At 33.6% G+C, this 27,936-nt stretch overlaps 2 protein-coding genes, 1 long non-coding RNA gene and 1 pseudogene across 5 annotated transcripts; 2 read left to right on the forward strand and 2 right to left on the reverse strand.

The window, feature by feature from the left end:
- Nucleotides 1–3,653: 3,653 nt before the first annotated feature.
- Nucleotides 3,654–5,166, forward strand: LOC106454790. Of its 2 annotated transcripts, XR_001290023.3 has the most exons (3): nt 3,689–4,097; nt 4,207–4,334; nt 4,684–5,166. It is a non-coding gene; the product is annotated as an uncharacterized LOC106454790 (long non-coding RNA). The 2 variants fall into 2 exon arrangements; XR_007325944.1 differs by having other exon boundaries at nt 3,654–4,097; nt 4,207–5,166.
- Nucleotides 5,167–10,231: 5,065 nt separating this feature from the next.
- Nucleotides 10,232–18,711, forward strand: LOC106410200 (putative two-component response regulator-like APRR4). 2 transcript variants are annotated; one of them, XM_013850681.3, is made up of 6 exons: nt 10,235–10,522; nt 10,652–10,804; nt 10,886–11,251; nt 11,985–12,061; nt 17,616–18,218; nt 18,334–18,711. In XM_013850681.3, exons 1-6 carry the CDS (start codon nt 10,345–10,347, stop codon nt 18,487–18,489), a joined length of 1,533 nt encoding a protein of 510 aa, XP_013706135.2. In that variant the 5' UTR covers nt 10,235–10,344; the 3' UTR covers nt 18,490–18,711. The 2 variants fall into 2 exon arrangements, with proteins under 2 accessions (XP_048618177.1, XP_013706135.2); XM_048762220.1 differs by lacking the exons at nt 17,616–18,218; nt 18,334–18,711 and having other exon boundaries at nt 10,232–10,522; nt 11,985–13,802.
- A 4,080-nt stretch (nt 18,712–22,791) lies between these two features.
- On the reverse strand, nt 22,792–24,716 carry LOC125589790 (annotated as a pseudogene).
- A 1,238-nt stretch (nt 24,717–25,954) lies between these two features.
- On the reverse strand, nt 25,955–26,892 carry LOC106407354 (proline-rich antigen homolog). Its single transcript, XM_013848213.3, has one exon. The coding sequence runs from the start codon at nt 26,707–26,709 to the stop codon at nt 26,224–26,226; it is 486 nt and encodes a 161-aa protein (XP_013703667.2). The 5' UTR covers nt 26,710–26,892; the 3' UTR covers nt 25,955–26,223.
- Nucleotides 26,893–27,936: the final 1,044 nt, after the last annotated feature.

Consider the following 27,936-nt stretch of genomic DNA (forward strand, 5'->3'; position numbering starts at 1 on the left):
TTTCAGTGTGTTCTGATTAGAGGAAAATGTATTTTCATTTCATGAATAACATACATTGAGACTAGTGTAATGATTGTGAGGGATTAGAACTTGTCGGCAAGCATGGTTGACCACATCAAGTCCCGCACAAACTACCTCTTTCTCGCCTTCCCTTAATCTTCATTCGAAAGTATATACTTGGCGCCTAAAGAAACTAGGAATAAATTATCCCAATTAATATAAACTAGGTGACCGGTCCGCACCCTCCGCGGGCATAAGAACATGATCGGTCTGCACTCTGTGTTCTCTCTCGGTCCGTACCTCAGGAGAGATAACACAGTAACGTCAGTATGAAGAGGCATATATTGTGTGTATGTATAATTGCAACGTCACAAAATATTTTGTGTGTTTACGAAGATACTTTCATTCAAAAAATGGAATAAATAGTGTATAGTTTTAGAAGTAACAGATTTTATATTATCATTAATTAGAATTGTATTGTATATGTTTCGTAATTCTTTATTTTAGGTGAATAATATTATTTTTCCATAAATAATAAACAAACATTTATGTAGACATATTAAAAGAAAATATAATAAAAATCAAAATATTATCCATAAATAATATAAATTATGAAGTACATTTTTCGATAAAGAAAGCAAATTCAATTAGAAACTTGCAAAAAATTAAATAAATTTTGTAAGCAATTTGACGGGTTAACATTATTTGATAGATTTATAAATTTCTAAATTTTATTGAACATGAAATAATATTAAATTGACATACTGTCATCGGTCTCCTAACTCATCACAACCCATCTAGCAAATACAAAAAGTAAATAATTGCAACAGTTTATTCATTTTAAAATTTGTATTTGAAAAAAAAAGTAGATTAAAATTACGTACCGTGACTACGAAATATTCTGAAAAACTTGTTTGTAGACAACATTCAATATTTTTGTCTGCGGCTTCCCTTCTTTACCAGTTATTAGGATTTTTAATCCAGATCTCGACTTAACTCTTGAAAGTGAAAGTTTGCCTTGCATCATTTTATAAATTATTTTAAAATTATGATAAATTTATTCTTTAAACAACGATAAATAATTTAAAAATAATATTAATAAACATTTTTGGATTTTGTAATATTTAAATAGTTATTATATAATTATATTCGAACATAATTCATCAAGTAGAGTATAAAACTATTATAATTATCTTATATAAAATTTCGTTCATTGTATTTTATAGTTTATAAATATTAAAAGTAATAAATAAAACATTATTAATCTTTCTATAATACTTCCAAGGTAAAGTGGGTGGCAGAGTCGATGAAAGTGGGTGGCAGAGTCGATTCATCAAGTAGCATATAATACTTCCAAGGCAAAGTGGGTGGCGGAGTCGATGAAAGATGAGGAGCCTTTGCGTCTAAACACATTTTTCTTAGCACACAAGCAGCATCGTCGTAATACCTTAATAGTATGAGAGGAGAGATTTGTGAATAATACTTTAAAGAATGAAAAGAGAATGTTTCTATCTTAAGACCTAGGGTGTCTCGTATATATATACAGTCAATTTATTTCTCATATTAATGACGCACAATATTTTGCACAATAAATAATGAAATCGTTTAAAGAAAGATATTAAATGTGTATTGTCAAAAAATGATTTGCATATGATATGATTTTAACTTGTGCAAGTAATCCATATTAGAAAGGTAAGTTATTAAAAACAAACAACCTAAATAGAAACATTAAAATATTTTGTAAGCAATGTAATAAATATGATATCAACATGCGCAAGTTTACCGTTTGAATAATAAGGAAAGTTTTTAATATTTATCTTAATTCTAAATCTTGTCCAAGGGTAAACTAAATCGATAATATTTAATGATTTCAACTTGCGCAAGTAATCCATATTGTGAATGATTAAATTTCATATTTAATGATTTCAACTTGCGCAAGTAATCCATATTAGAAAGGTGGGCACTTTACCCGATATCCGAAGTGGCACCAGAACCCGATCCGAAAATGCATGTCAAGTTTTTTATTTAAAAAATTAACAAAAAATTACATCCAATTTTTTTTTAAAAATAACTAAATTAATGCCTTTTTAGTTTTAAATTTTTATGTCTAAATCTATTAACCATTCAATCTATTAAAAATAAAAAATTAGTTAACTGAAAGTTATATTTTTAAATATAAGAAACTTGAGAAATGAAAATTTTAATTTTTTTTTTCAAAATCTAAATATCCGAACCCGATCTGAAATAACCGAATCCAAACTAAAAATACCCGAACCCGACCCGAAGTACATAAATACCCGAACGGGTTCTACACCTCTATACCGAAATACTCGAAAATCCAAAATACCCGACCCGAACCCGAACGGGTACCCGAACGCCCACCCCTACTAATTAGAAACATTATTATATTTTCTAAGCAAATGTAATTAATATGATATCAACATGCGCAAGTTTACTGTTTGAATAATAAGAATTTTTTTTAATATTTGTCTTAGTTCTAAATTTTGCCCAATGCTAAACTAAATCGATAATTATTATCCCCTAGCTATATATGGGCTTAACGAAATCGACAATAGTTTTGGGCTTGTCTACATAAGCGATTGACTAAAATAAATGAAAAATAAAATTCAAAAAAATCGACCAATAGAATTATAACAATTTTTCTGAGAAGCTCTATATTAATGTCATATCAGCAGAAATCACTAAAGTGACTTCTCTTTTAATGTATAGGAGGATTGTATATGTTTCGTAATTCTTTATTTAGGTGAATAATATTATTTTTTCCATAAATAATAAACAAACATTTATGTAGACATATTAAAAGAAAATATAAAAAAATCAAAATATTATCCATAAATAATATAAATTATGAAGTACATTTCTCGATAAAGAAAGCAAATTCAATTAGAAACGTGCAAAAAATTAAATAAATTTTGTAAGCAATTTGACGGGTTAATATTATTTGATAGATTTATAAATTTCTAAATTTTATTAAACATAAAATAATATTAAATTGACATACCGTCATCGGTCTCCTAACTCATCACAACCCATCTGGCAAATACAAAAAATAAATAATTGTAATAGTTTATATATTTTAAAATTTGTATTTGAAAAAAAGTAGATTAAAATTACGTACCGTGACTACGGAATATTCTGAAAAATTTGTTTGTAGACAACATTCAATGTTTTTGTCTTCGGCTTCCCTTCTTTACCAGTTATTAGGATTTTTAATCCAGATCTCGACTTAACTCTTGAAAGTGCAACTTTGCCTTGCATTTTGTAAGCATTTTATAAATTATTTTAAAATTATGATAAATTTATTCTTTAAAAAACGATAAATAATTTAAAAATAATATTAATAAACATTTTTGGATTTTGTAATATTTAAAATAGTTATTATATAATTATATTCGAACACAGTTCATCAAGTAGAGGATAACACTATTATAATTATGTTATATAAAATTTCGTTCAATTTATTTTATAGGTTATAAATATTAAAAGTAATAAATAAAACATTATTAGTCTTACAATAATTTCGAGAATAGTTTCCATAAATTGTTATTTGTAATATTCGTTAGATTATATGGCAAGTGATGTTAAACGTCAATAAGTTAAACAATTCTTCCATATTTGAAAAACATATCTATATATATAAAAGAAGCATTGTATCTCTCCTGGGCATGCCAGCTCGGATGCCACGTCGGAAATAGAAGCTCTCTCGCGCTGCCACGTCGGATCCGCACCGTTTCACTTAAGCGTTGCTCTGTCCGAACGGGCTTCACGTGGGCTTCATCACGCGCTAATCAAATGTTTTCTGTCGCGAGGCCCGTCCGCATACGTCTTCTACGGGGAACCCTAAACAGATGCTCCCTTCCTGTTCTTCGTTCGTCGCCTATCGCCGCAGCGGCTGTCTAGAACCTGTAACGGTTTTGCTTTCAATCACCTTAAATCGTCTTTAATTCACCAATAATGGAGTTTCAAGAGGATGTAGTCTTGAAGAATCTATGTAAGAAGCTTCGTTTGAAACGTTAATGGTTATTTATTCATGGTTGTCTAATCTCTGCAAGTTGGTCTCTCAGCACCTATAAAAGGTAAGCCATCTTTCCTTGAACATCATCCTCTCAATCCGTGATAACACCAAAGTTAATTTATTATGTGAGTGGCTAACTCATCAATCCTCTGCTTTAATGGATTCTCTAGCTGCGACACAAGAAGTTACGATGAACGGAGTCCTCATCGGTTTGAATCAGCCCTAGGGACGACAGAGTCGCGCAGATCTTCGATTCCGTACCTCTCATTCCTCCTCTCGAGATCTCTCGCTCATCATGGTCACTCTCTCTTCTTCTTCTTATGATTTTAATAGGCTTTGAAATTGAACTTTGATATTGGATTACGGATTGTGGAGTTTTTGTTTGTCTACGAAATGAAATTGTATTCTTGACCTTCTGAATATTGCTTGATTGTCTGTAAATCTTATTGTTTTGTCTATTCTAACATAAAAAAATTAGGTCTTGGATTGTTTTGGTTTAACCACAAGCGCAACATTTTTACTAGATCTTTTTGAGAGAAATTTAGTGTTTGCATCCATATGTGTTTTTGATGCCAAAAAGATAATTTTTGTTTACTTATGTGTTTTTTATGCCAAAATATAGTTTTCTGTCGTTTGTCTGTGTTTAGTTAGAGGAGCATTACGTGGCTATGTGAGGAGATGGAGTTGAGAGGAGGATGCTAGCTCTTACAGCTTTGGATGTTCTACGGTTCGTCAGATTTTTACAATTGATACAGGTTTTTGTGTTTTGAGTGAACTTTTGACGCTGAGGATATGCAAGAGTTCAATGTCTAGCATGCAGGACAACAGATGACTAATTGCAATAAGCTGGCTAGACTTGATGGAGTTCCATACCGTGATTTCACTGGATAGGTCTTTGGTTTTTTTTTTTTTTGGAAAAGAAAAAAAATGTAGTTTGCATTTTAGGGGTTAACATGTTAAACTCAAGCATCTTTCTTAGTTGTTGTTTGTCTTGCGCTGTTGGCAGGAGAGGATTTGACTATTCTCTATGGGTTCGAATGTAAGGATAATGTTTGAGACCAACACACAAAACCCACCGGGTCATATAAACGAACAGTGTCACTTACCAAATAACCAAAAATTTAGCAAAACACCCTTACAAAGCTGCAGCGCAACATAGCGTCCCAATAAAAGCCACCCTCAAGAACTGCATACTAACCTCCCTGCAACCCATGTTAGTCAGGATAGTTGTTTGCTTGAACTCTGACCTCACAGCACCTTCTGTTTTTTTTTTATCAGCACCTACAACAACTAAAACAATGGAATCAGAAGCAGAGCTTGAAGGTCATTTGTTTGAATCATCAACCTTAAACTGTTGCTATTAAACCAATATAAACCCGGTAAGGACTACATTATTACTTTTTAAAAATTAGGAATCACCCAACAATTATGTTGTCAACGCTTAGAACACATTTATATTAAAAGGAATAGTCAAATTCCTTAAAAAAAAAAAAATTTCAGTCCACTATGGAAACCATGGTATACTTCTTATTGAACCAAATGACGTGTCGAAGTGTCGAACCCGGACATGGAACCATGACCATGGGTAACAAAAACTCAAAATACATGTGTTAATAACGAAGCCATTACACAATCCACACATCACATATCAAACATACAATAGTACAAGCTTCTGTTGGGGCTTTTAGAATAGCGCAAAGAAACAAAAAAAAAAGATTTTGAACAACCTAGCCATAACAAAGTACCGCTTGCAATCGTTTTTAAATTGTGCTTTAAGGTTTTAAGCAACAAATGCCACTGACCGACAAATAAACAACAGACCTGGGAAACTGTGAGCTTACCACGTCTCTCAATTTTCTCAACACCAGTTTCAAGATCATAGAAAGTATAGACCATAAATAATTTAAACTTTTTTATTCTTTAATATGATGCATTTGTAAAATAAACAAAAGAGTTTTTTTGGTTGAATAAATTTAAAATTCAATTCATGAAAAGGAAAAATTTCTCAACACCTCATAAACCGTGCAATATGAATAACACAGTGTGTTGACCCCGCACGTTGCAGCCCACGACCGCAGTCAGAAGTGCCGAAAATCCTACACTCCACTGATTTAGGTGGAGATATTATGGTGCGTAGACTGCCAACTACAAGTTTGATTATGGAATATGTGACATGCTCCGATCTCCGAACGACGACAATGGCTGCATGTGACTTAGATTCCATCTGAAATAACAAATAGAAGTTCCACATGTAGGCTTATGTCAAAGCTTATGATCTCCTTATTTCTCACACAAATGAGGAACTACAACAATGAGGCTGTAAAAATGGCGGACGTCCCGCCTACATTCTAAATACATGGATCATTAAACATCATTTTAGAGAATGTAACCACCAAACTTCACAGTTCATGTTATTGCCACAAAGAAATCTTTAAAGACGTCCGGATGACCGAGGTTAGAGCTACACATTTACTTTATACATTTTTATATACACGAGTCTGTTTGCAGTGAATAATTGTCGTAATTTTCATTGCATATTTGATATTGGGACGACTCATTTCTCTCAGTGAACGGAGAGACACAGCGTAAGCGTCGAAGTGGACAAGTTCTTCTGCTATCCCGATCTTATTTTTAAAATTTTAATAACAGTTTAATATCAGGACATACAGTCATTTAGTTGGTGACCTTATTACACTTACTCAAAACATCGTCTACGGATCCTCGCATCGTATCGTTTATATAGTCTATCCTCTGATTTGGGTTTATGTGCTTCACATATTTTTTAAATGAAAATACTCAAATAACACTAATATATAGGTTTATAAAATATATATGTTTACATACACGCATAAATATAGTAGCAATTTTTCCAGAACAGAAAACTAATCTGCACACATATAATATAGATAGATACATATATAATTAAACAATTCATTCCAACGACACAATTAAAATTAAATTATTTCATACGGAGAAGAAAAAAAAACATAGTATCCGTTCCTTTGTCATTACCATTAAAACACTATTTAATTTGTACAACTGAAGCAATAGTTGCTATTATTGTCCAGACATCCATAATCCTAAATTTAGTATATCTACCAACTACTTAACAACGTATAACAAAACTCGGATAAACCATCAAACTCCCATGCATTCCTCCCTCCAACAGCAAAAAAAAACCATGAGACATATGAACAACCAAGGTTTAATATACTAATACTTTAGTTTCAAGATCATTTTATAATCCACAACCCGCCCGTAGGGCGGGCCGATCCTAGTATATATATATAACAATGACAAGTTAAATGGTAGAGTATGTAAACACTTGTTTTCTACCAGCGTGAGTTAGAACACCGCCGTATTTAAGAATCATAAGAGCCTCTTAAGGTCTTTATTCTTCGCCTTCACCATCCCACTTCAGCGGCTTCAGTTGAACCTTCATGTATATCCCTGAGAAATTTCCTCCTTGCGCCATTCCAAAAGGTTCTCTGCTGTGAGAAAATGATCTCATGAATTAAATAAAAAATGCATAATGCTAGCATACTTATAAGATAGTATATTCAACAAAAAAATATGATATAAGATAGTATTACTAAATGATACTATGTAATACTTTCCCGGACAATATTCAACAAAGAGAGAGAAAGTACTAAAGAACCTCTTCAAGAACTGCTTTAACTTCGCGAAGCTTCTCAGCATGTTCAATCAAAGTTTTTTGGATCACTATCACTCTCACGACCTGGTCTACATATAAAAAAAGGAAGACCATATTGTCGTTACCAGTATTCAACACATGGAAAAGATAGACCAGACATGCTTTTTAGAGACAAGACACAAAGAGTTGAGTTCAGGGTTCTAAAGATGAGGAACCTTTGCGTCTAAACACATTTTTCTTAGCACACAAGCAGCATTGTCGTAATGAATTAAGTATGAGAGGAGAGATTTGTGAATAATACTTTAAAGAATGAAAAGAGAATGTTTGTATTTTAAGACCTTGGGTATCTCCTATATATATACAGTCGATTTATTCTCATATTAATGATTTTAATATTTTGCACAATAAATAATAAAATCGTTTAAAGAAAGATATTAAATGTGTATTGTCAAAAAATTATTTGCATATGATATGATTTTAACTTGCGCAAGTAATCCATATTAGAAAGGTAAATTATTAAAAACAAACAACCTAATTAGAAACATTAAAATATTTTGTAAGCAATATAATAAATATGATATCAACATGCACAAGTTTATCGTTTGAATAATAAGGAAAGTTTTTAATATTTGTCTTAATTCTAAATCTTGCCCAAGGGTAAACTAAGGGGGTGTTATTGGTTTGTATATTTTGATTGATTTAGAAATCCATATAGTATTTATAAATCCAAGTAAAATATGTAAATCCAGAGGTTTTCCCTCGGATTTGAGTCTTTGTATTTTTAACTAAAAAATCCAAACAAATCCATTCAAATCCATTATAAAATCAAATATATTAGTAAATCCGTACGATTGAATAACACTTGATTTGATATAGAATTTATGAATCATTAAACCAATAACACATGATTTTAATACAGATTTGAAAATCATAAAACCAATAACACTAGATTTAGTTAGGATTTTCAAATCCATTAAAATTCAACAACCAATAACCCCTACTAAATCGATAAAATTTAATGATTTCAACTTGCGCAAGTAATCCATATTGTGAATAAATGATTTGCATATTTAATGATTTCAACTTGCGCAAGTAATCTATATTAGAAAGGTAAGTTATTAAAAACAAATTTTGTCAATAAGTTATTTGCATATTTAATGATTTCAACTTGCGCAAGTAATCCATATTAGAAAGGTAAGTTATTAAAAACAAACAACCTAATTAGTAGGGGTGGGCACTTTACCCGATATCCGAAGTGGCACCCGAACCCGATCCGAAAAACCCGAACTGAAATCCGAACCGAAGTAGCAAAATACCCGAACGGGTATTGAATAAGGAGAGATTGGATACCCGAACCCGAACGGATAATACCCGAACCCGAATGGATATCCGAAGATAACCGAACATATGTATAATTAACCTTATATTTTTAGTTTACATCTCTCATTTTATATAAAATATTTATATTGATACTACACATACTTTAAGTTCATATGATATACATACAATTACGAAAAAAATGATTTGCTACTCACTTAAAATGCATGTCAAGTTTTTTATTAAAAAAATTAACAAAAAGTTACATCCGAAATTAAAAAAAATAACTAAATTAATGCCTTTTTAGTTTTAAAATGTTATGTCCAAATCTATTAACTATTCAATCTATTAAAAATAAAAATTTAGTTAACTGAAAGTTATATTTTTAAATATAAGAAACTTGAGAAATGAAAATTTTAATTTTTTTTTTCAAAATCTAAATATCCGAACCAGATCCGAAATAACCGAATCCGAACTAAAAATACCCGAACCCGACCCGAAGTATAGAAATACTCGAACGAGTTCTATACCTCTATACTGAAATACCCGAAAATCTGAAATACCCGACCCGAACCCGAAGCGGTACCCAAGGCTAAACTAAATCGATAATTATTATCCCCTAGCTATATATGGGCTTAACGAAATTGACAATAGTTTTGGGCTTGTCTACATAAGCGATTGATTAAAATAAATGAAAAAGAAAAATTCAAAAAAAACCAGCCAATAGAATTATAACGTTTTTCCTGAGAAGCTTTATATGAGTGCCACCTCAGCAAAAATCACTAAAGTGACTTCTCTTTTAATGTATAGGAGGATCTCAAAATGTGATAATTACAGCAAATCCTAATTTTATATCCTCATACTTATTTTCAACTTATCTATATATTGTATGTATCAATGAAATTTATGCATTGTTAACAATCTATGACATTTATGTTGCTTGACAAATCATGAAGCTGAATAAAAAGAGCTTTATGCATTATAACTTTTGCCTTCAAATTGGCTTTAAACTTAAAACAAAGTATTATAAACATTCCAAAATTAAAAATAAACAAGAAAGTAAAAGCAGAACAGTATGAAAGCCCTAGAAAATATCATATAATACGCGATTATAAAAATATACAGTTTTATACAGAATCTCCAAATCAAAATTCTGTTACTAAAATACGTTTTTGGGGTCCACTTTCACTTATTTAAAAATTAGAAATGTTAAATAAAAGTTTGAGATAAATATCAGAATTTTATTGTTTTAAAGGGGGTAAGCAAAGCATCTTTGGCGGATTTACATGACTACATCATAAAAACACGCAGCTTTTTCCTGCAGCCGTCAATAAGAATGCTTCAGAAATGGAAAGCTAGTGGTGACCAAAGTGGTGGTCCAGATAGAGATTTACCAAACTCTCCCGATATGTTTTCTGGCAACTTTCCCGAGGGTTTGCGGGTGCTATTGTTTGATGAAGATCGACAATATCTTCATATATTGGAGAAACATCTCGAAGAGTTTCAATACGAAGGTAGCTATTTTGATTGACTTGTTTTTGGAGTTTTAGAACAGATCAAGTGATGATAAAGTTCATATATAATTTCCAATGTGTTTTTTATTAATTGATGTTATAATCTTATAGATCTGTGTATTTTTGCAGTGACTACATGCCACGAAGAGGAAAGAGCTATGTATCTACTCTGCAACCATAGGAATATGTTCGACATTGCTATAATGGAAGCACACAATCTAGAGGGGAAAATATTCCGGTTAATCTCGGAAATTGGATCTGAAATAGATATTCCAATCATTAGTAAGCATATAATTTTAAAGTTCGTGTACATTGAATTTTTTGATTAAAAAACATAACAATAAAACACACTTTTTTTTCCAGTAACATCCCAAGACGATTCAAGAGAATCTGTGACCAAATGGATGAGGAACGGTGCATGTGACTATCTCATAAAACCGATAAGACCAGAAGATCTACGTTTGATTTATAAATACTTGGTAAAGAAGATGGAACTAAGGGGTATCACGGTTGCCGAAGAGGCAGAAGAGAAAGCAGCAGCTGAGAAGTCATCCTCTGTGGGAGATTCCACCATAAGAAGCCCTAACAGGAGAAAAAGAAACATGTTACAAACAGACGAGGAGGATCCAGATCATAATCGTGATTCCGCCACGAAGAAAAGGCGAGTGGTGTGGGATGATTATCTTAACGGCAAGTTTTTGGATGCAGTGAATTCCCTTGGCAACAATGGTGAGTCGTCACGTACATTAGGGTTCATAGTTACTCGGGTTTGTCATTTTAGATTTATTCTATATATGCATATATATATATATATATATACAAAATGTTTTGTTCCCACATACATACATAATTTTCTTAGGAATACTTATTAGTTTATATATTCTAATTAAAAAACCAGTATGATAATATACGATAGAAAAATTTCATCAAAATATATGTTTATTATTATGCTAAATTTTTTAAAACACTCACATATTAAAATATTTTTAAAAATATATTTATACAAATGTGTTTGATTGATTAATATTTAATAATAACTTATTTTATTTTAAATTTTTTTATAATAAAAAATATTATTTCCAGATAACAACAATATATATATAAGAAATATCTTATTTTTAAAAATATGTTTTTTTATTTTTGGCAATTTTATTATTTTAATTATAATCAATTATCTAATATAATATATAAATCTAATATTATTAATAGAAAATTCATTCTTAATTATATAATAAATTATATGTAAAATTTACTGAGGATATCACCGACTTTAACGGTCTAAACGTAAGATCCCGAATGCTTATATATAAAATTTATCAAGGGTATCATCAACTTTAACTGATCTAATTTTTAACATAAGAGTTTAAATGCGAAAAATCACTTCGCTCGCAAATAATAGTAGAAATTATTTTTATATATATATTTTTAAATATATATATTTGAACTATGTGAATTCATGCAGATGTTGTTCCCAAGAAAATTTTGGAGAGAATGAATGTTAGTAGCCTCACCCGAGAAAACGTAGCCAGCCATCTCCAGGTATCGTTTCTTCTTATACTACCACCACGGCGATGCTTTGTTAGATTTTCAGAAGCCCAACTTTGTGAATATAGGATTACCCCAAAAAATTGCACCTTGGATATTAAGATATGGATTCAGACTTGAAATATAAAGATATCCTAGTGGATGCAAAACTTTTATAATAGAGGCTTTTACCCTTTGCATAAGTTCTCGTGAACCTCACCTACAAATCTTTAACTATTATTAGATTAAAAATATTGTAAACAGAAATTATAAATAGCATTGATATATTCCGTACTCTAACCATTTTATAGCATCATATGTGACCGTAGACTTTAATCTGCATATTGTAACGTTCCGACTGTCCATGGTTACTGGGCCGCCACGCCCTCTCACTCGGCTGCGAGACTCTATCCCGTCTAATGGACGGTGCACTAATTTTTCGGAGGCTCAAAATCATTGTTTATTGATCATGCAATTACCACATAACATTTTTCTGTGTTTTGTGACAATAAACTATAAATAGCATCGATATATTCTGTACTCTAACCATTTTGTAGCATCATATGTGATTGTAGACTTTATCTGCATATTGTAACGTCCCGGCCACCATGCCTTCTCACTCGGCCTGTGGACTCCTCCATCCCGTCTGATGGACGGTGCATTAATTTTTCGGAGGCTCGAAATTATTGTTTATTGATCATGCAATCACCACATCACATTTTTCCGTGCTTTGGCCTCACTCGCACAATATCGCGAATCACTTTCTCATAGGTCACCCACCCTTTCACTATTCTAGTTCAAGCACGCTTAACGCTGGAGTTCTAAACGGATGTGTGTCGAAAAAGGTAAGCGACACTTTGGTAACATAGGTTGCCAAATCAATTCTCTTATGCCTTTCCGCATATACCAGAAATCATGATGTTACAATTCACCCTCACAAAGCGCAACGCCCCCGTTGCGCATCATGACAGGTCTCAAGACGCCTCCCGGTTCAGAACCGAGATAGCTAAAATGTCTCTGATACCACTCACGTATGCTCAATCGGCACGTGGACCTCATCCCTTCTGACGGACGGTTCGTTAATTTTTTGGAAGCTCAAAATCATTGTTTACTGACCCTGCAATCACCACATAAAATTTTTCTGTGCTTTGGCCCCAGTTGCACGATATCGAGAATCATTTTTCGATAGGTCACCCATCTTTTCACTACTCTAGCTCAAGCACGGTTAACTCTAGAGTTCTAAACAGATGTGTGCCGGAAAAAGTAAGCACACTTTTGGTGACATGGATAGCCAAATCAATTCTTTTAAAGCATTGCCATATATCTACTTCATGAAGAAATTATTGGTGGGTTCACCAAGTCATGTTCCATGTTCGATTTCATTCCCATACTTCCTTTCTATGAAAGGAGAAGACTTCTCGGCTTCTACGTCGGGCAAGTGTTCCAGCTTTTACACCGTCTTGTTATCTTATGTAGCGGTCTGTACGGGGCTTGAAGATGCAAGCGAGAGTACTTCGGTTTATCTCGTTGGTGAAAACTGGGTCTCAACGTCACTTGTGACTAACTTTCAGCTCTCCAACTTTGTCGTGAAGCTCTTATCGACGAATTCAAGCTTTGCTTTGAATTCGCTGTCATTTTCTCATGAAGACCTATCTATTTTAGCTTCGTTTGCTTATGTAGTTTATGCTTTTAATCAAAGAGGATGTTTGATTCCCTCTAGTTGTACGGTTGTACCCAAAAACATTGAAGTTTAATGAAATTAGGTCGTGTTCAAAAAATCCAATGAATGTTTTAATTTGTGGTTCTATAGTATTTTTTTCTCCAAAATAGAAAAGCTATATTTTTATAAATATATGTACTTGGAAAATCCAAAATGGTCATATATTATAGGTCTAGACATTTTACCCGGAGCCAATGACTCGGACCAAAATCAACAAAAAAAAAGTGGTTTGGATCGAACGGTCAAGGAGATTTTACCCTACTGGGTTTGTTTATAGATAACCACGGGTCTTGGTTCCGGTTTATGTCCACCCCGAAACCCAATCAGATTTTAGTGGAACCAAACTTTTATAGCAGCACTAGCCTATGTATTACATTTCCCCTTACCCAATGCACCGATTACTCTTCTCTTTGTTTCGTTTCCACTTCTGACACAATTCAGAAGAAGATATTTTCAATTTATAAACCTGAACTCCAAAATCAAGCAGTTTACAAACTGGAATTGCATAATCAAGTTAATTAATTGGATTCGAAGCTTAATGTATCCTTCATCAGAGTCGTCTCGAATTAGATCTATGTAATTTTGAACCCTAGTTTGGTTCTTGTTTGATTTCCTTGTTTTTTATTCTTGTTTCGTTGGCCAATTTCTAGTAACTCTTTAACCAGAGTTTGATTCTTGTTTCCCTGCTTTTGATTCTTGTTTCCTTGATCGATTTCTAGTAATTCTTACCCGAGTTTGATTCGGTTTTGTTTGTTGTTCATTGGTCGATTTCGAGTAACTCTAAACGTTTATTGCTTTTGATTCTTGTTTCCTTGCCAAATAAAGCTTAACTTGTAGTGATGAAAGACATTAAAAATAAAATGATTTGTGAATTCATCTAAGCCACTAGATTTAGGAAAACTCCTATCAGTCTATGTATAAATCGCTCACACGTCGCCACACATCATGAAAATACCTGCCTCATAAAGTGTTTTAATTTCCCATGAGCTAGAATTTTTCACAAATGACGTAATAGGTATGTGATACTCGGTTTTATAACATGCCCTCAATCTTGTTGTAAAATTGTTGTTCTTAAGAACCCATTTCCAAATTAAAATGAGTAGCATCTGTTTTTTATGGTTCCATGTATTACATCCAAGTACTAAGTAAGACTATATCTCAATGCAAGGATTAATGATTTATACTCTTGTTGAAAAATTCTGGTAAAAAGTAAGATCTCATCGTTGGTATCACATCTAATAAGGAAATGAAAAAAAAGTTGGAGATGCCATAGATAACATTGTCTAAAATGTTTGGTGGATGGGTTGTCATATCCAGGACCCAAGTTTGGTCTAAACCTTACAGTTTAGATTTGATCCAATGGTTTTTTTTTGTAACCCCATATTTAATAGTGGCTTTACACTCTTGGTCTTCCAGTGGGTAGGAAAAATTATAGTATCATCCCATCCCATGAGAACTCAAACAAGTATAGAGAAGAGAACTGTTTGAGTCTTCACAATTTCTTAGCAAGGAGGAACACATTAAAATCATGTAGATCTTGATAACCAAGCACTCATATCTTAGAGAATACATATTTTATCTCAGGTGATCTTGTAAATTCCTGAATTTCCACAGTTAATGCGTTTCTACAGGACGCTCACTCGGCTCATGAGCTCCATTCCGTACGATGGATACTGCGTTAGTTTTTTGTAGATTCAAAAGTCTTGTTTACTGACCCTGCAATCACCACATGATATTTCTCCTTGTTTTGACCTTACTCACACAATATCACAAATCACTTCTTGATAAAGTCACACATCTTTCCACTACTCCAGTTCAAGCACGTTTAACTTTGGAATTTTTTTTAAGTGTGACCGAAAAGGTAAATGCACTTTGGTGACATAAATAGCCAAATAAATTCTATTAAGCTTTTCACCATATACCACGAACCGAAATGTTATAATTCCCTCTATTTCAGATAGCGCAACGACCACGTTGCACCTCAGGTTCGTCACTCATGTTAGTGTGAACTTACACATGACTCCACAGTCGTCTAGGTTTGGCTATTATACCACTTGTAACATCATGTCTGCCCATGACTAATAAGCCTCCTATAGCCGTTTACTTGGCATGTTGACCCCATTTCGTGTGATGGAAGATGCATTAATTTTTTGGAGGCTTGAAAGTCTTGTTTACTGACCATACAATCTCAACGTGACATTTCCATGTGCTTTATCTTCACTCACGTCATGTGGCGAATCATTTTCCGTTAGGTCACCTTACACTATTCCAACTCAAATGTAAATGCATTTTAGTGATATACGTAGCCAAATCTATTCTATTAAACTTTTTATCATATACCAAAAATTGGATGTTACATATCTGTGTGATGACCTCTATTGTTTTGGTTTGTACTTCACCAAAAAATTTAAGTCATGCTCTTTAGTTTTTAGTTATGCCTTGTGAAAGTAAAAATCACGAAGTCACATATATATGTACTGCTTAAGACACAAATTTTATTTGGACCTCTTTTATACCATTTATAATAGTTTTGCTGATCACAAATTGACGCACCCATTAAGTTAGTCTACAAAGGAAAACACATTCATCTAGATCAAATATTGAATACGTACGGTAAACCTATATATATACATTCTCATGCCTCTTTTTTGTCAAAATGTGAAACACTTCTTTGATATATCATTTTATAATCTGATCCACTAAGTTTCTAAAAACTATAAAGGATTTTCCGTATTTAGTCGATATTGTGATGCCTTCCCGTAAGTGAGGGGAAATCCATATGAGGAATCAACGAGAATGTATATAAACTCTAAATTGTTATGTTTTTTTTCGTTAGAAGAGTTTTTCCTCTCAAAATGCTGAAATAAATTATTTTCTTATAAAGTTTTTTTTAGTGTGGTATTTTTATAATCTCGAACCAAATCAATCTTACTTTTCAGCTGCACAATCAGTTTGGCAGAGCTTGTTGGGTTAGTCTTTTTTCCAAAAAGAAAAAAAAAAAGAAATTTGCTCACTTAACTTGGAGGGATATTAGGTGCAAATCAATGACAATGTAGCTTTGATTAGCCAAAAATTATTTTTTTGGCTAAACAGCCACGGGATGATCATGAAATGGCCACGAACTGTTTTATTTATTTTTACCCAATTGGTGGATTCTTTTGTTCAAACTTTCATTTGTAAATTCCATTCAACTATTTATGTATAATTTTATAAATAAAGTAGTTGTAAAAGTATTACATATAAGAAGCGAAATAATAAATAGTATTTTTTGTATACGATATTTGTGAGGCTAATTTGTTGTGTCAATTTGCATTTCTAAGTTTTTATATGTCATTTTGTTGTGTCGATTTGTATTTTAAAATCTTCCTTAATTATTGATTTAATTACTTTTAGTTGAATAATAAATAGTATTTTTAATATTAAATAGTAGTTTAGATGTAGAAATTTTTTTAGTCCATAACTTGTTTTTGTTTGTATGTTTTAGATTAAACCATTCGATAAAAACCGGTGCATGTTTAACATTGTTGGGATTACATAAAACAAATCATCAAAGATACAAACTACAGAAAGTTTTCTACCTTCCCGTAACTAAGCGAGTTTGGTTGATGCCTTTGCCTAGGAAGATGTAGGGGGATCTTTAGACCAAGAATCTCCTAACCGTTCAAAAAAAAAAAAACTAAGCGAGTTCATCTAGTTAGTGAATATAGCTAGATCGGATTAATGGAACTAAACACATCAAAATAGCATTTTAAGAGAATACTAATAAAATCAAATAAGTCGAAAATAATCCTTATTGTTTTTTACATATGTATTGCATTAATATTTCTTTCTTCTAAATTGGGTGTACAGAAATTCCGGATGGGTCTGAAAAAGAAGAATGACCAAAACAAAAGCGACGATAGAAATCCATCGTTAATTACTCCACAAGAACGAGGAATGTCTAGTGGAGAAATATCAAACGAGCTCTACAGAGGACTAAATGTCCAGTTTCCAACACATCATGTCAACAACATTCCTCAACCGTCTTATTTTCAACAGCACAACACAAACCTTAATCTCATGACGCAACGCGTGTCATCACCTCCTGGAAATCATTATGATAGACTCTCTGTCGCGTCTTCCAGTAGAAATCTAGTGACGACTCACCAACATCACACTTCTCATCAAATCCCAGAGTTCCCATGCAATGATCAGAGCATAGAAGAAAGATTGGTTTATTACGAGGAGGACGAGGACGATGGAGTTAAGAACTTGATCACTGACTGGTTCACGCAAATCCCGGACCAGATAAATCTGTTCCCCTTAGAGGAGTCGGTGATAACGACTACAATGCGTTTCAACGATATTCAGGTGTCGGCCAATCAACAAGAGCCGATGTACGTTCATGAGCCATCCATGATGCATATACCTTCACTTCCTTCATCTCACACACATAATCCCTTTCTTGATCAGGTGACAACGGCTTATATTTCTTAGAATTCTCATTATTCTCTAATAGACATTATGCAAATTCATAGATCTTTAGTGCTCTTTTGTGTGTGTGTTTGTGTGTGTGTGTCATATACAGAAAGAAAATATACAATTGGTGGATTTACGTCGACAACAATTATTCCATGAACAGCAACATGCTAACCTAGCAAATGAGAATAGGTTTCCTGAAACTAATCCAGGAACGGGATCTGCAAGAAGGGATAAGATGGATCAAGACAGGGACCAAGCATGAAAACGATTTACAAATAAGGAAATGAAGTCCGACAATATAGTTTATGATTGATATTATATACTACTTTTAGAGTTTAGAGTTCCATATACATTCCAGCTGATGCCTTGTTTTCTCTTCTTCTTTTTTGTAGTTGCTTGTGTTGCTTGCCTTTTTCTAGCGTTTTATATACTTTTCTAGGGTTTAGAATTTTATATACTTTCTAGTTAATTCCTTTTTTTCTAGGGGTTGCTTGTGTTGCGTGTCAACAATCAGTTTGCTTTATTTACATTGAATAATAACTTGATTTTTTTTGTCAGTGGTTTCAGTATTTAACTAACATATGGGCGTGGTAAGCTCATACCTTTTAAATGTACTCACCAAACTCTTCTCTTTTTGATTAAATTTGCCCATTCCATTCTTTGCATCTGCGCAAATATAAATTAAAGATAAAACAGTATAAGCAAAAGATAAACGACCAAAACAAACCAAATAGGCGATTTTTTGTGCGACTGATCTTTAAAACACCCTCTGGGCGGGATCTTTGCCGTAAAGTGAACAAACAACTCCTAATAAAATTATAAAGGCCTGAGATATCTCAACCTTTCTTTGATTTCCTCCGCAATCCAAGAACTATCACTCATTTAACAACTGACCTTAAAATTCTACTACAAATATAACCAAAACAAAAGAGACGTACGTATATAATTTGAAAATACCAAACTACGTATTAACATAAGAAGAAGGGAAAACGGTACCGATGCCATTGTTTGCATGCAACTTAAACGAAAAACAAAAGGTATATATTCGACCAAATATAATTAAATTCCCATATTTTCTTTCAGTAAAAACAATCTCAAACGCGATCCAAATCTAAATCGACACAAAGAAGTTTTGACATAAACCCTTCATCGATTATACCATATAAAAACATTTCGTGTACACATATGGTCATTGAGTTCCAGCATGTTGCTTTATCCGTGATGAGATTGCCAAAATTTTATTGAAGAAATGCTTGCTCATCTCCACGGTTAATCGCAACGCTACAACAAACCTACATACTATAATACTAATTAATTAAACCCAAATATTGATATATGGTCTAAGCAAAGTGGAAAATGATTAATAGGTATCTCAAATGTCCGTGAATATTTTTACAATTTCGTCCATTTTAGACCCAAATTTGAAAAGAGAATCAAAGTCTTGGAAAACGAGTAACTAAATGCAAAAGTAAGGTAACTAATTACCAACCCGTGCAGCGGTGATATTTCATCTTAAAAATCTGCTCATTGAGTTTGGGTTTGCTGCCTTATCCGTGGTGATTTCTTATCGAAATGTGTTCATCTCCATATATAATCAGACGCACGCTACAACAAACCCAAATGAAATATTAATAAATGAAATGGCTTTCTACCCCCAACCTAAAAAATTGTTCATAAATAACAAATGAAAAATCACAAATGTAGTAACTGAAAATATTCAAGTTCGTCAACTTCACACCCAAATTGAAAAGAGAACTTACCAAACATAAAAAAAAAAAAGGCAAAAGAACGCAGAAATGGGATCGAGAAAGCCATTAACCATTTTTAGAAATGGGATAACGTTTTTTATACGTTCTTAGCATCAAAAACAAAAGCAAGGTAACTTATTGACGATAGTTTAATGATCAGTAACATGTCGATCAAGGTTACCTATGGATCTATATTGGACCGGTCCTTTTTCTATCATGCGAAATTTGCATGAAGACTGAAAATTCCACAGATTTGTTTCCAATTCGACATAGGACCTTCCGCATACAAAAACAAAAGTAAGCTTTACTAGTAGAAATCGACTCGAACTTAGTGGAAGAAGTGAGAGAGGTATAAACGAAAACTGTATGAAGATTTGAGATGTGATTGAGGGTTTATATACAAATCTTCAAAGGAAGGGATAGGGGTTCAGAAGAAATCCTGTAAAGATGCTCAAAGAGTTTGAAATTATTCAAAGATTCTTAAGAGATTATTCTACAGTTATTTTATTTATTTGATGGGATTACCACCAAAAAAATCTGGCTGCGCAAAACAAGATTGACCAGTATGTACTAATAATGATCTAGATTAAGCATGGACATATTTATCCAGAACCAAAGAACCGAACCGAACCACAAAACAAAGTTTGGTTTGGGTTTGGATCATATCAATTATACTAGTGGATCCTATATCACTAGAACCGAAAAAATGAAACCAAACCGAGAACCTCTGAATTTCTATAATATAGTTTATATATTTATATATACTAACAATATTAATTTTGAAATAATAAAATAATTTAGAAATATTATTTATAAGTTGAAATACCCAAAAAAATCAATTTACTAGAATACTTTTTATCCAAAATATTTTAATTATTCGAGTTTTAATCTGAAACCCAAAAAAAAAATATTTAATCCAAAAAATCTAGGTTTTGATTTTTAACCCAAATTCAACCAAAAAATCAAAACCGAATAGAATCCGAAAATTACCACGAATATAAGCCAGCTCTTAACTTTGTTATCCAAACCGAACTGAAAACTGAAATAACCGAACCGAGCTTTCTAAATACCCTAACGAATCCTAAACCTCTAGAGCCGAATAACCAAAAATCCGAAATAACCGAACCGGAACCAAACCTAGAACCGAATGCCCAAAGCTAATCTAAATGTAACCTAAGGTTGAATATGCTTAAAAGAAAACTGGGAATGAATTTTTTAAGAGATTATATAATTAAATGTTCATGGTTAAATCCAAAATTTATTTTATCAATTGTATCTTAATCTTGTTATATAGATCCCTATAGTGTCTGATAAGTTAGAGACATTTAAAAAGTATGTATGCCTACAATATCATAAATTGTAATATTATAACAATTTTTTTCTTTCAAACGAACATGGCAGAAAATTATGTTTTAGCCACATAATTTTCATGCTAACATCCAAAATATGCAGCTAAAATTCGTCTCACAACATATTACCTTAGATATATTTTGTGGATAATGAATGTAAAAGCTGGATTTTCGTACATGAAATCTAATCCATAGCAAGCCCATCAACCACTCTTAAAACTGGTTTCAGTCTAGAATACCCCTTAGAGATAAGTGTACTAGTGGTTGAGGTCAGTTGGAGCTATAAGAATTAGGGTTGCATGCAGTGGCGGAGCCGGCCACATTTTTCATTAGGGTCATTTTACTTTCCAACACTACGTTGTAAGGGTCACATACAACTTCTTAACTCTTGTAATATTTCACTAGAATATTTCTTCAAATGTATAAATAAAATTCGTCTTCATCAGAATTCTTAAGGGTCACATTACCCCCTACCATAGCTATGGTTCATACCATTTATAACACTCTTTGGGACCATGGCATTAAACACTTCTTTTGTCAAACCGGAACCGAAAATCCCTGATCCGAACACATCCGAATCCAAAAAAAATCGATCCAAATAGACCTGATCTGATAATAATTTATTCATATTTGACCAAACATATGAATATCCAAGATCATGACTCCATGTGTTATATTTTTATTTATGATTTAGTTGTAGTATTTTTTTATTATTCATTATTATTTTTATAATATTTTCAAATAATATGAAACTTTAAATGTTACATTTAGAGTTTGAAAATATTTGATTCAGTTATTAATAGTATATTTTTTTATTTTGCAAAATTTTATATAAATATGAAGGATTTCTGCTATATTTTGATAGAGTTAGAATATTTTGGATCTTTCCTAGGTTCAATACATACTCAAAAATTACAAGTATTTAATAGATATTTTAATTATAAATCTGAACTAATTCAGATTCGAAAGGAACCGACCCAAATTATGCATGAGCATTCGGGTCTTCAAGATGTTTTTAGTCTAGTCTAGACCCGAAAGAACAAGATCTGAAAAAACCGGTCTGAACTTGTCTCGAAGATCTGAATACTCATGCACAGTGTATAGTTATTTAAATTTAGCAACAAACAGAAATGACTAAAAACAATATTTCGTTATAAATATACTGTAGCTTGTTTGGCCCACAAAAGGGGAAAAGGTTAGAGCACGATTAACGCTGAAACCCCACATGGGGTTTTTCATTTTTTTTTTTTTTTTTATTGTTTTTTGTCTGAGTAAAAAAAAAAAAAAAAAATTAAATACCAACCAATTGCGGACCGCCACGTATCAGTGGGGCCCGCAAACAGTTGAAAAACTCACCAAAAGTCGGTCTTTATTTTGGCTTCCCTACAATCGATTTTACTCATTTCTGTGGGCCCCCCCACCTAAAAACCCCTCTATAACCCGCGATAATCGTGGCCTTACCAATTATTTGTGAAGGCAACACATTAGGCATTACTTCTTCTTTTTTTCAGTGATAATATTACTTCCATTAATAATCAAAGTGAGATACATGGTGAAATACAAATGATGCGGGAAGGAAAAGATCTCCCAGAAGACTAAGTTCAAACAAAGGAAACAAAAATCCTAAACAATGGACCACAAAACACACCAAGATTAAAAAAGTAAAATAACCTAGATTCAAAAGAATAAACTACACACTAGCCAAAGAGTATATGAGTTGACAACAGAGAACTCACTAATGCTTTATTCTTCTTGTGAAAAAGAGCAGGTGTCTTGAACCTATTATATTGGTCACCTCAAAACCTGATGAAAAGGACAGAGCCACGATTATAGAAAGCCATACAAACCAACTCTAGAAAACTGATTTGACCGAATCGATTTTGAAATCAGAATTCTGTGGCATACACACGATCGTCTAACGCTCCAACAAACGTTAAGATCGAACAGCCATTACTTCTAATGGATGTATTTGTATATACACTTATAAAATAGTTAAAATATTTAAAATAAAATGAAATTATAGTTTGAAAAACAATAACGAACCAATATATATTTTTTTCAAAAGTCGGATCAGTAAAACTTGGTGAGACAGAAGCCTTTTTATTTTAGAAAGACATGACAAAGGAGTAAATGAGCGTGGTACTAGAAAGGAAAATCAAAAAACTACAAAGCTGCATGGAGTAAAAAATATTTTTTATTTTACAAAATATCAGAAGCCCTAGAATGTTTACAACTAAAACTATAGACGCAGCAACAAAAATCCCGACACAGAAAACAACCATAGTATTAAACCCATGTCTTCTCCCACCACTTGCAATGGGAAGCACATCGGAAGCAAACATTCCTTGCCGTTGAATATAACCATTGCCGGAAACCCGTCACGTTCCGCTACGTTAATCCCCGCCGTGAGTTTCTTGCTGAACTATATCACCGACTGTTGTTTACACTTTACCCGAACCCTAATTAAGATTCTTCTTCGGATCCAACTCATCACTCTCCGCGACAAGATATTTCAAACCCGGAAGATCTTCCATAAAAATGGTGTTGTTGACACCTCCGTCCACGCTCAAGAGACTCGCGTTGAACGAGGTCAAATCCACAAACCGCCGGTTTCTTCATCTGAACCGCTAAAAATCATCAATCAGGAAAATCTGTTTCTCTCGAGTTAAAAATTGTGATCCTCGCGGTCCAACCGCCTCTGTAGTCCGACGCCATGTGCCAGTTGATATAGGCGCCGCAGTTGTCACCACACGGCATCGGATTAGGGATGGTCTTGTGTTTGTGTGCGCTCCACGCAACGCAACCGTAAGAGAGGTTCTGTTTCCGAAAGATAATAAAAGAGCGTCTGGAGGGATGATAGCGACTCAGCGCTGCAGGTGCGTCGCGTTTCGGAAACGCAACCGCATGCATGCGCAGGTGTTACAAGGGATGCTCGAGTCATTAAAGAAAGCTGAGAAGGAAACGCAACATTTAGGTGTTTCCGTTTTGGCGTTTGTGATGTTGCATAATATTTTCCAGCTGGCGAAATACGTTTTGCTAGTAGGCATACCGCTTGAGAGTGTAACGTGAGTTTATAATCTTAGGAAGTTATGGTATAACGTTGTAGTATAGAAGGACGTTTGAGTTTGGAACTCGTGCCATGCACGTTGGTAGGTTGATTTTTGAAGTAGAGAATGATAGTCGTGCACGCAAATTAAAAATTATTAGTTTTCACAACATTAGCATGACTTGATCACTCCAACAATATGCCAACATATTTCCAAGAAAATTTGAATACTATGGTCTATGGGTTATGGATGTCAATCGGCTAGTTTTTCGCATATGTCTTACTAACTTTTCTTTTCACAAATAATTTTAATAGTTTTAGCATACAATAATCTTGCTGATTAGGGGTCTGTCCTGCGTAGCTCTCGGCAAAAACTCCCTCAGAAATTTACACTTGAACAAAGAAAAATGCACGATCAAATGTTCATATTATCTTAACAAAGTATATAAGGGTCCGGTTTTAATAATTAAACCAAACTAACCACCTTGCCTAACCACAGAGCCGGTCCTAAGGAATCCCATACCAGATTCAAGTTTAAAAAAATAGGCCACTTTTTTGAGTTTCGAACCCAGGTTGGGCCAAGAGAGTATGCAACATTCATATGTTGCCACCAGACTAAAGGTAATTTTTGAAAAATCGTGGCCGAAATTTTATTTATAATAATGAGGCCGGAAGCCATTGCTTCCTTGGCTTGGCCCAAAGGCCGGCTCTGCCTAACCGTCTAACATCGACCTTAACCAAACAAAGTTAAATCTCTGAATTAGTTTGACCCACTCTAACCGAGTCAGAGTGTCTGCAACATTATACCAATGCTCCTACCAGGAGGCCCAAATTCAGGCCTACATTCAACAAAACCAATTATTGTGAGACAGACCATTGATCTTTGTCTCACTGTTCAACAAATGCTTTTTGCTTAATAGCCACTAGTGCGGACGCAGTAAGAGACGTACTGGAGCACGTGCCCCATCTAATTCTTCATTTTCTTTAAGTAACTAAGATTAATAAGTGACAGTGCCCCCTATTGAATTACAAAATGCAATGAAAAATGTTAAGTGCCCCCGTTTAAATCCAGTTCTAGATCCGCCCATTATATATACTGTCTCTCTTTTTATGTTGGGTATCGTATTTTAATGGTTTCTGTAGGTTTAACGGCTTATTTAATAAAGTTCATAAATGAAGGTCATGTATGTATAAATCTCCCCAGCCTCACCGAAACAAAGGAGAATATTACGTTCAGAAAACGGATAGATATGTGTTGGAGCAAAGCTGGCCATAATATTTTTTTGCATGTGTATTTCGAATTTCCAACGGCGCGATTACACAATTATTGAAATAATATATACTCTGGTTTAACGACAGTCACATGTGATATAAGCTAATACAATGATTAAACAGATACAAGTAGCCGTGAACTTAGCTGATTAATAGATACCGTTACAGTAATTGTTTGACTAAAACCGTATTACTCGTCAAAAACGACAGGATTAGTTAATTAACGAATAACGGGATATAAATTGTATTTTCAGCAGAAATAAAGCTCGACCGACAAAACAGTGGTAAGGATGGAGGAGTGTAAAAAGATAGTGGATAGAAAGTAACATTTATTTATTGTATTTCTGAATAGCGAGTAATTAAAATGTTAATTAACAAGAGAAAAATGTAAATACAAATTGTCAAGAAAAGAAAAAAAGTTTGACAGATCGCAGAAAGTAAAAGATAATCATTTGATCCAACATCTAGTTTCCATGATCAAAGATATTTAAGGCCTTCAAAGACTATTGTAGATCTACCGATCTGCCACATTATTTTGATGTTTCTTCGTAATTTTCCGGCGAACTCCGACGTATTTTCCGTCACACTAAACAGAGGAAGATGGCGAAAAGAGCAAACATAATAGAATAAGAACTCATAAACCGATATGAACCAGAACCTGGTGGTGGCGTATGATAGTAAAACGGGAAGTAAGGGACGATAGGGTTCGGCGGAGGCGGCGTAGGATAGTTGCCTGAATACGGCGGAGGGTAGTAATAGCCTTGACCACCGTCACCGTATGGAGGAGGGTATTTTCCGCTACCGGACTGAGAGGGAGGAGGGTAATAGTAAGAGCTGCCACCACCGCCGCCGGAGCTCGGAGGCGGAGGACATGCGGTGGTTGTTGATGGTGACGGTGGTGGACGAGAAGGAGGCGGAGGAGGAGGATATGATTGGACGGGATTACAGGGATTGTCGCAGGAAGAACACATTGTACAAGAAACAACCTCGTCCGATGTCACTGGCGAAGTCACTGACAGTAACAGAACAAAAAGTAGATACAAACCATATAACTGGTTTGCTTCCATTGTCAGAGATTTGGATTCAGAAACTCGACTTTCAAATGTTGAAATCTTCAAAAGGTAAGAAGATGAGAGAGTGAGAAAGAAAGAAGCACATTCGTGAATAAGAGTGCTCTTCTTCTTATCGAGGATTTTTTAAAATATATATTTTTGTTACAGCAGAAAAAGGTGTTTTGATAAATAAAGAAATATATAGTGAAAAAAATGAAGAAAAGATACGCCGACACGTTAACCTTTTAACCGAAAGTCTTAACGGGGAGTTTTTTCTTACTCTTAGTTTTTTTGTAAGTAAAATTTAAGATACGGATTCTTATATTCGGATAAAAACTTCATCCTAAAAATTTTTCATTAAACATGCTCTTATAATAAAGCACCGAAAATTCACAGATGTCGGGGGCAAATGCGTCATTGTGATCTTATGGATTGTAGAAACCACGATAGTACCCCTGGTCCCGGTACTACTGTGAGCCATCTAGTGGCGGTTGCGTGGACGAGCAACAGAGCAAGTAGGTTTGGTGAAATTAAAAGAGGTGGCAGTAGTGGTGCTTGACTTTTCTACAAGCTTTCACACGTGGACTTGTTTCATTGGGTTTGGGTTTATGATGTGGTAGCTTTGGAAAGAGTAGACGTGAAGATGACGGAAGTCCTGAGTGAGCATATTACACATTCAACAAACCTTTTGAAATAATATGAGAAATTTGGGTGAGCAGCTTGAAATTCAAAAGTGTGTAGAATTTGAAGCCTTTTCTTTTGGTGTATAATAATCTAACCTTTTTTTTTTATTTTTTTGATAACCGTAGTGTGATTCCGAAGGCTTTCTAGACCCAAGGACTAATCACTACGAGGCCCGCAGGATCCGCGTTTTCTTACCACATAAGGCGCCCCGGATGGCCAAGGAGAATCGAACCCAGGGCGATACTCACAGCTGTGAAACTTTTACCACTAGGCCAAGACCAATTGGTTATAATAATCTAACCTTCTACAAATATAAAATAAGATTAAAAACATGACGCAAATGTTTTATTGTCGATTATCAGTTTTCTTGTGATAGATTAGAAGGTTTCCACTTCAGTTTCTATGAAGAGTGAACAAAATTCACAAAAAAAAGTATACCCCATGATCGGATATTACAATCTTGTGCAACATAAAGTTTTGTCCACGGGTGTTATATTGGAAAAATATATCTAGCATCGCAATAGAAACTCATTTTATCAGACTTATCATAGTAATTTT

This window comes from Brassica napus, chromosome C7 (assembly GCF_020379485.1).
Source record: "Brassica napus cultivar Da-Ae chromosome C7, Da-Ae, whole genome shotgun sequence".
NCBI classification, from domain to species: domain Eukaryota; kingdom Viridiplantae; phylum Streptophyta; class Magnoliopsida; order Brassicales; family Brassicaceae; genus Brassica; species Brassica napus.

What these genes read in the sequence shown, in the direction of transcription:
- LOC106410200 (XM_013850681.3), top strand. Translation starts at nt 10,345, where the DNA reads ATGCTTCAGAAATGGAAAGCTAGTGGTGACCAAAGTGGTGGTCCAGAT. An exon ending in CGAAGAGTTTCAATACGAAG is followed by an intron (nt 10,523 to 10,651) that starts GTAGCTATTTTG and finishes GTATTTTTGCAG; the next exon opens with TGACTACATGCCACGAAGAG. An exon ending in ACGTAGCCAGCCATCTCCAG is followed by an intron (nt 12,062 to 17,615) that starts GTATCGTTTCTT and finishes TTGGGTGTACAG; the next exon opens with AAATTCCGGATGGGTCTGAA.
- LOC106407354 (XM_013848213.3), bottom strand. Translation starts at nt 26,709, where the DNA reads ATGGAAGCAAACCAGTTATATGGTTTGTATCTACTTTTTGTTCTGTTA.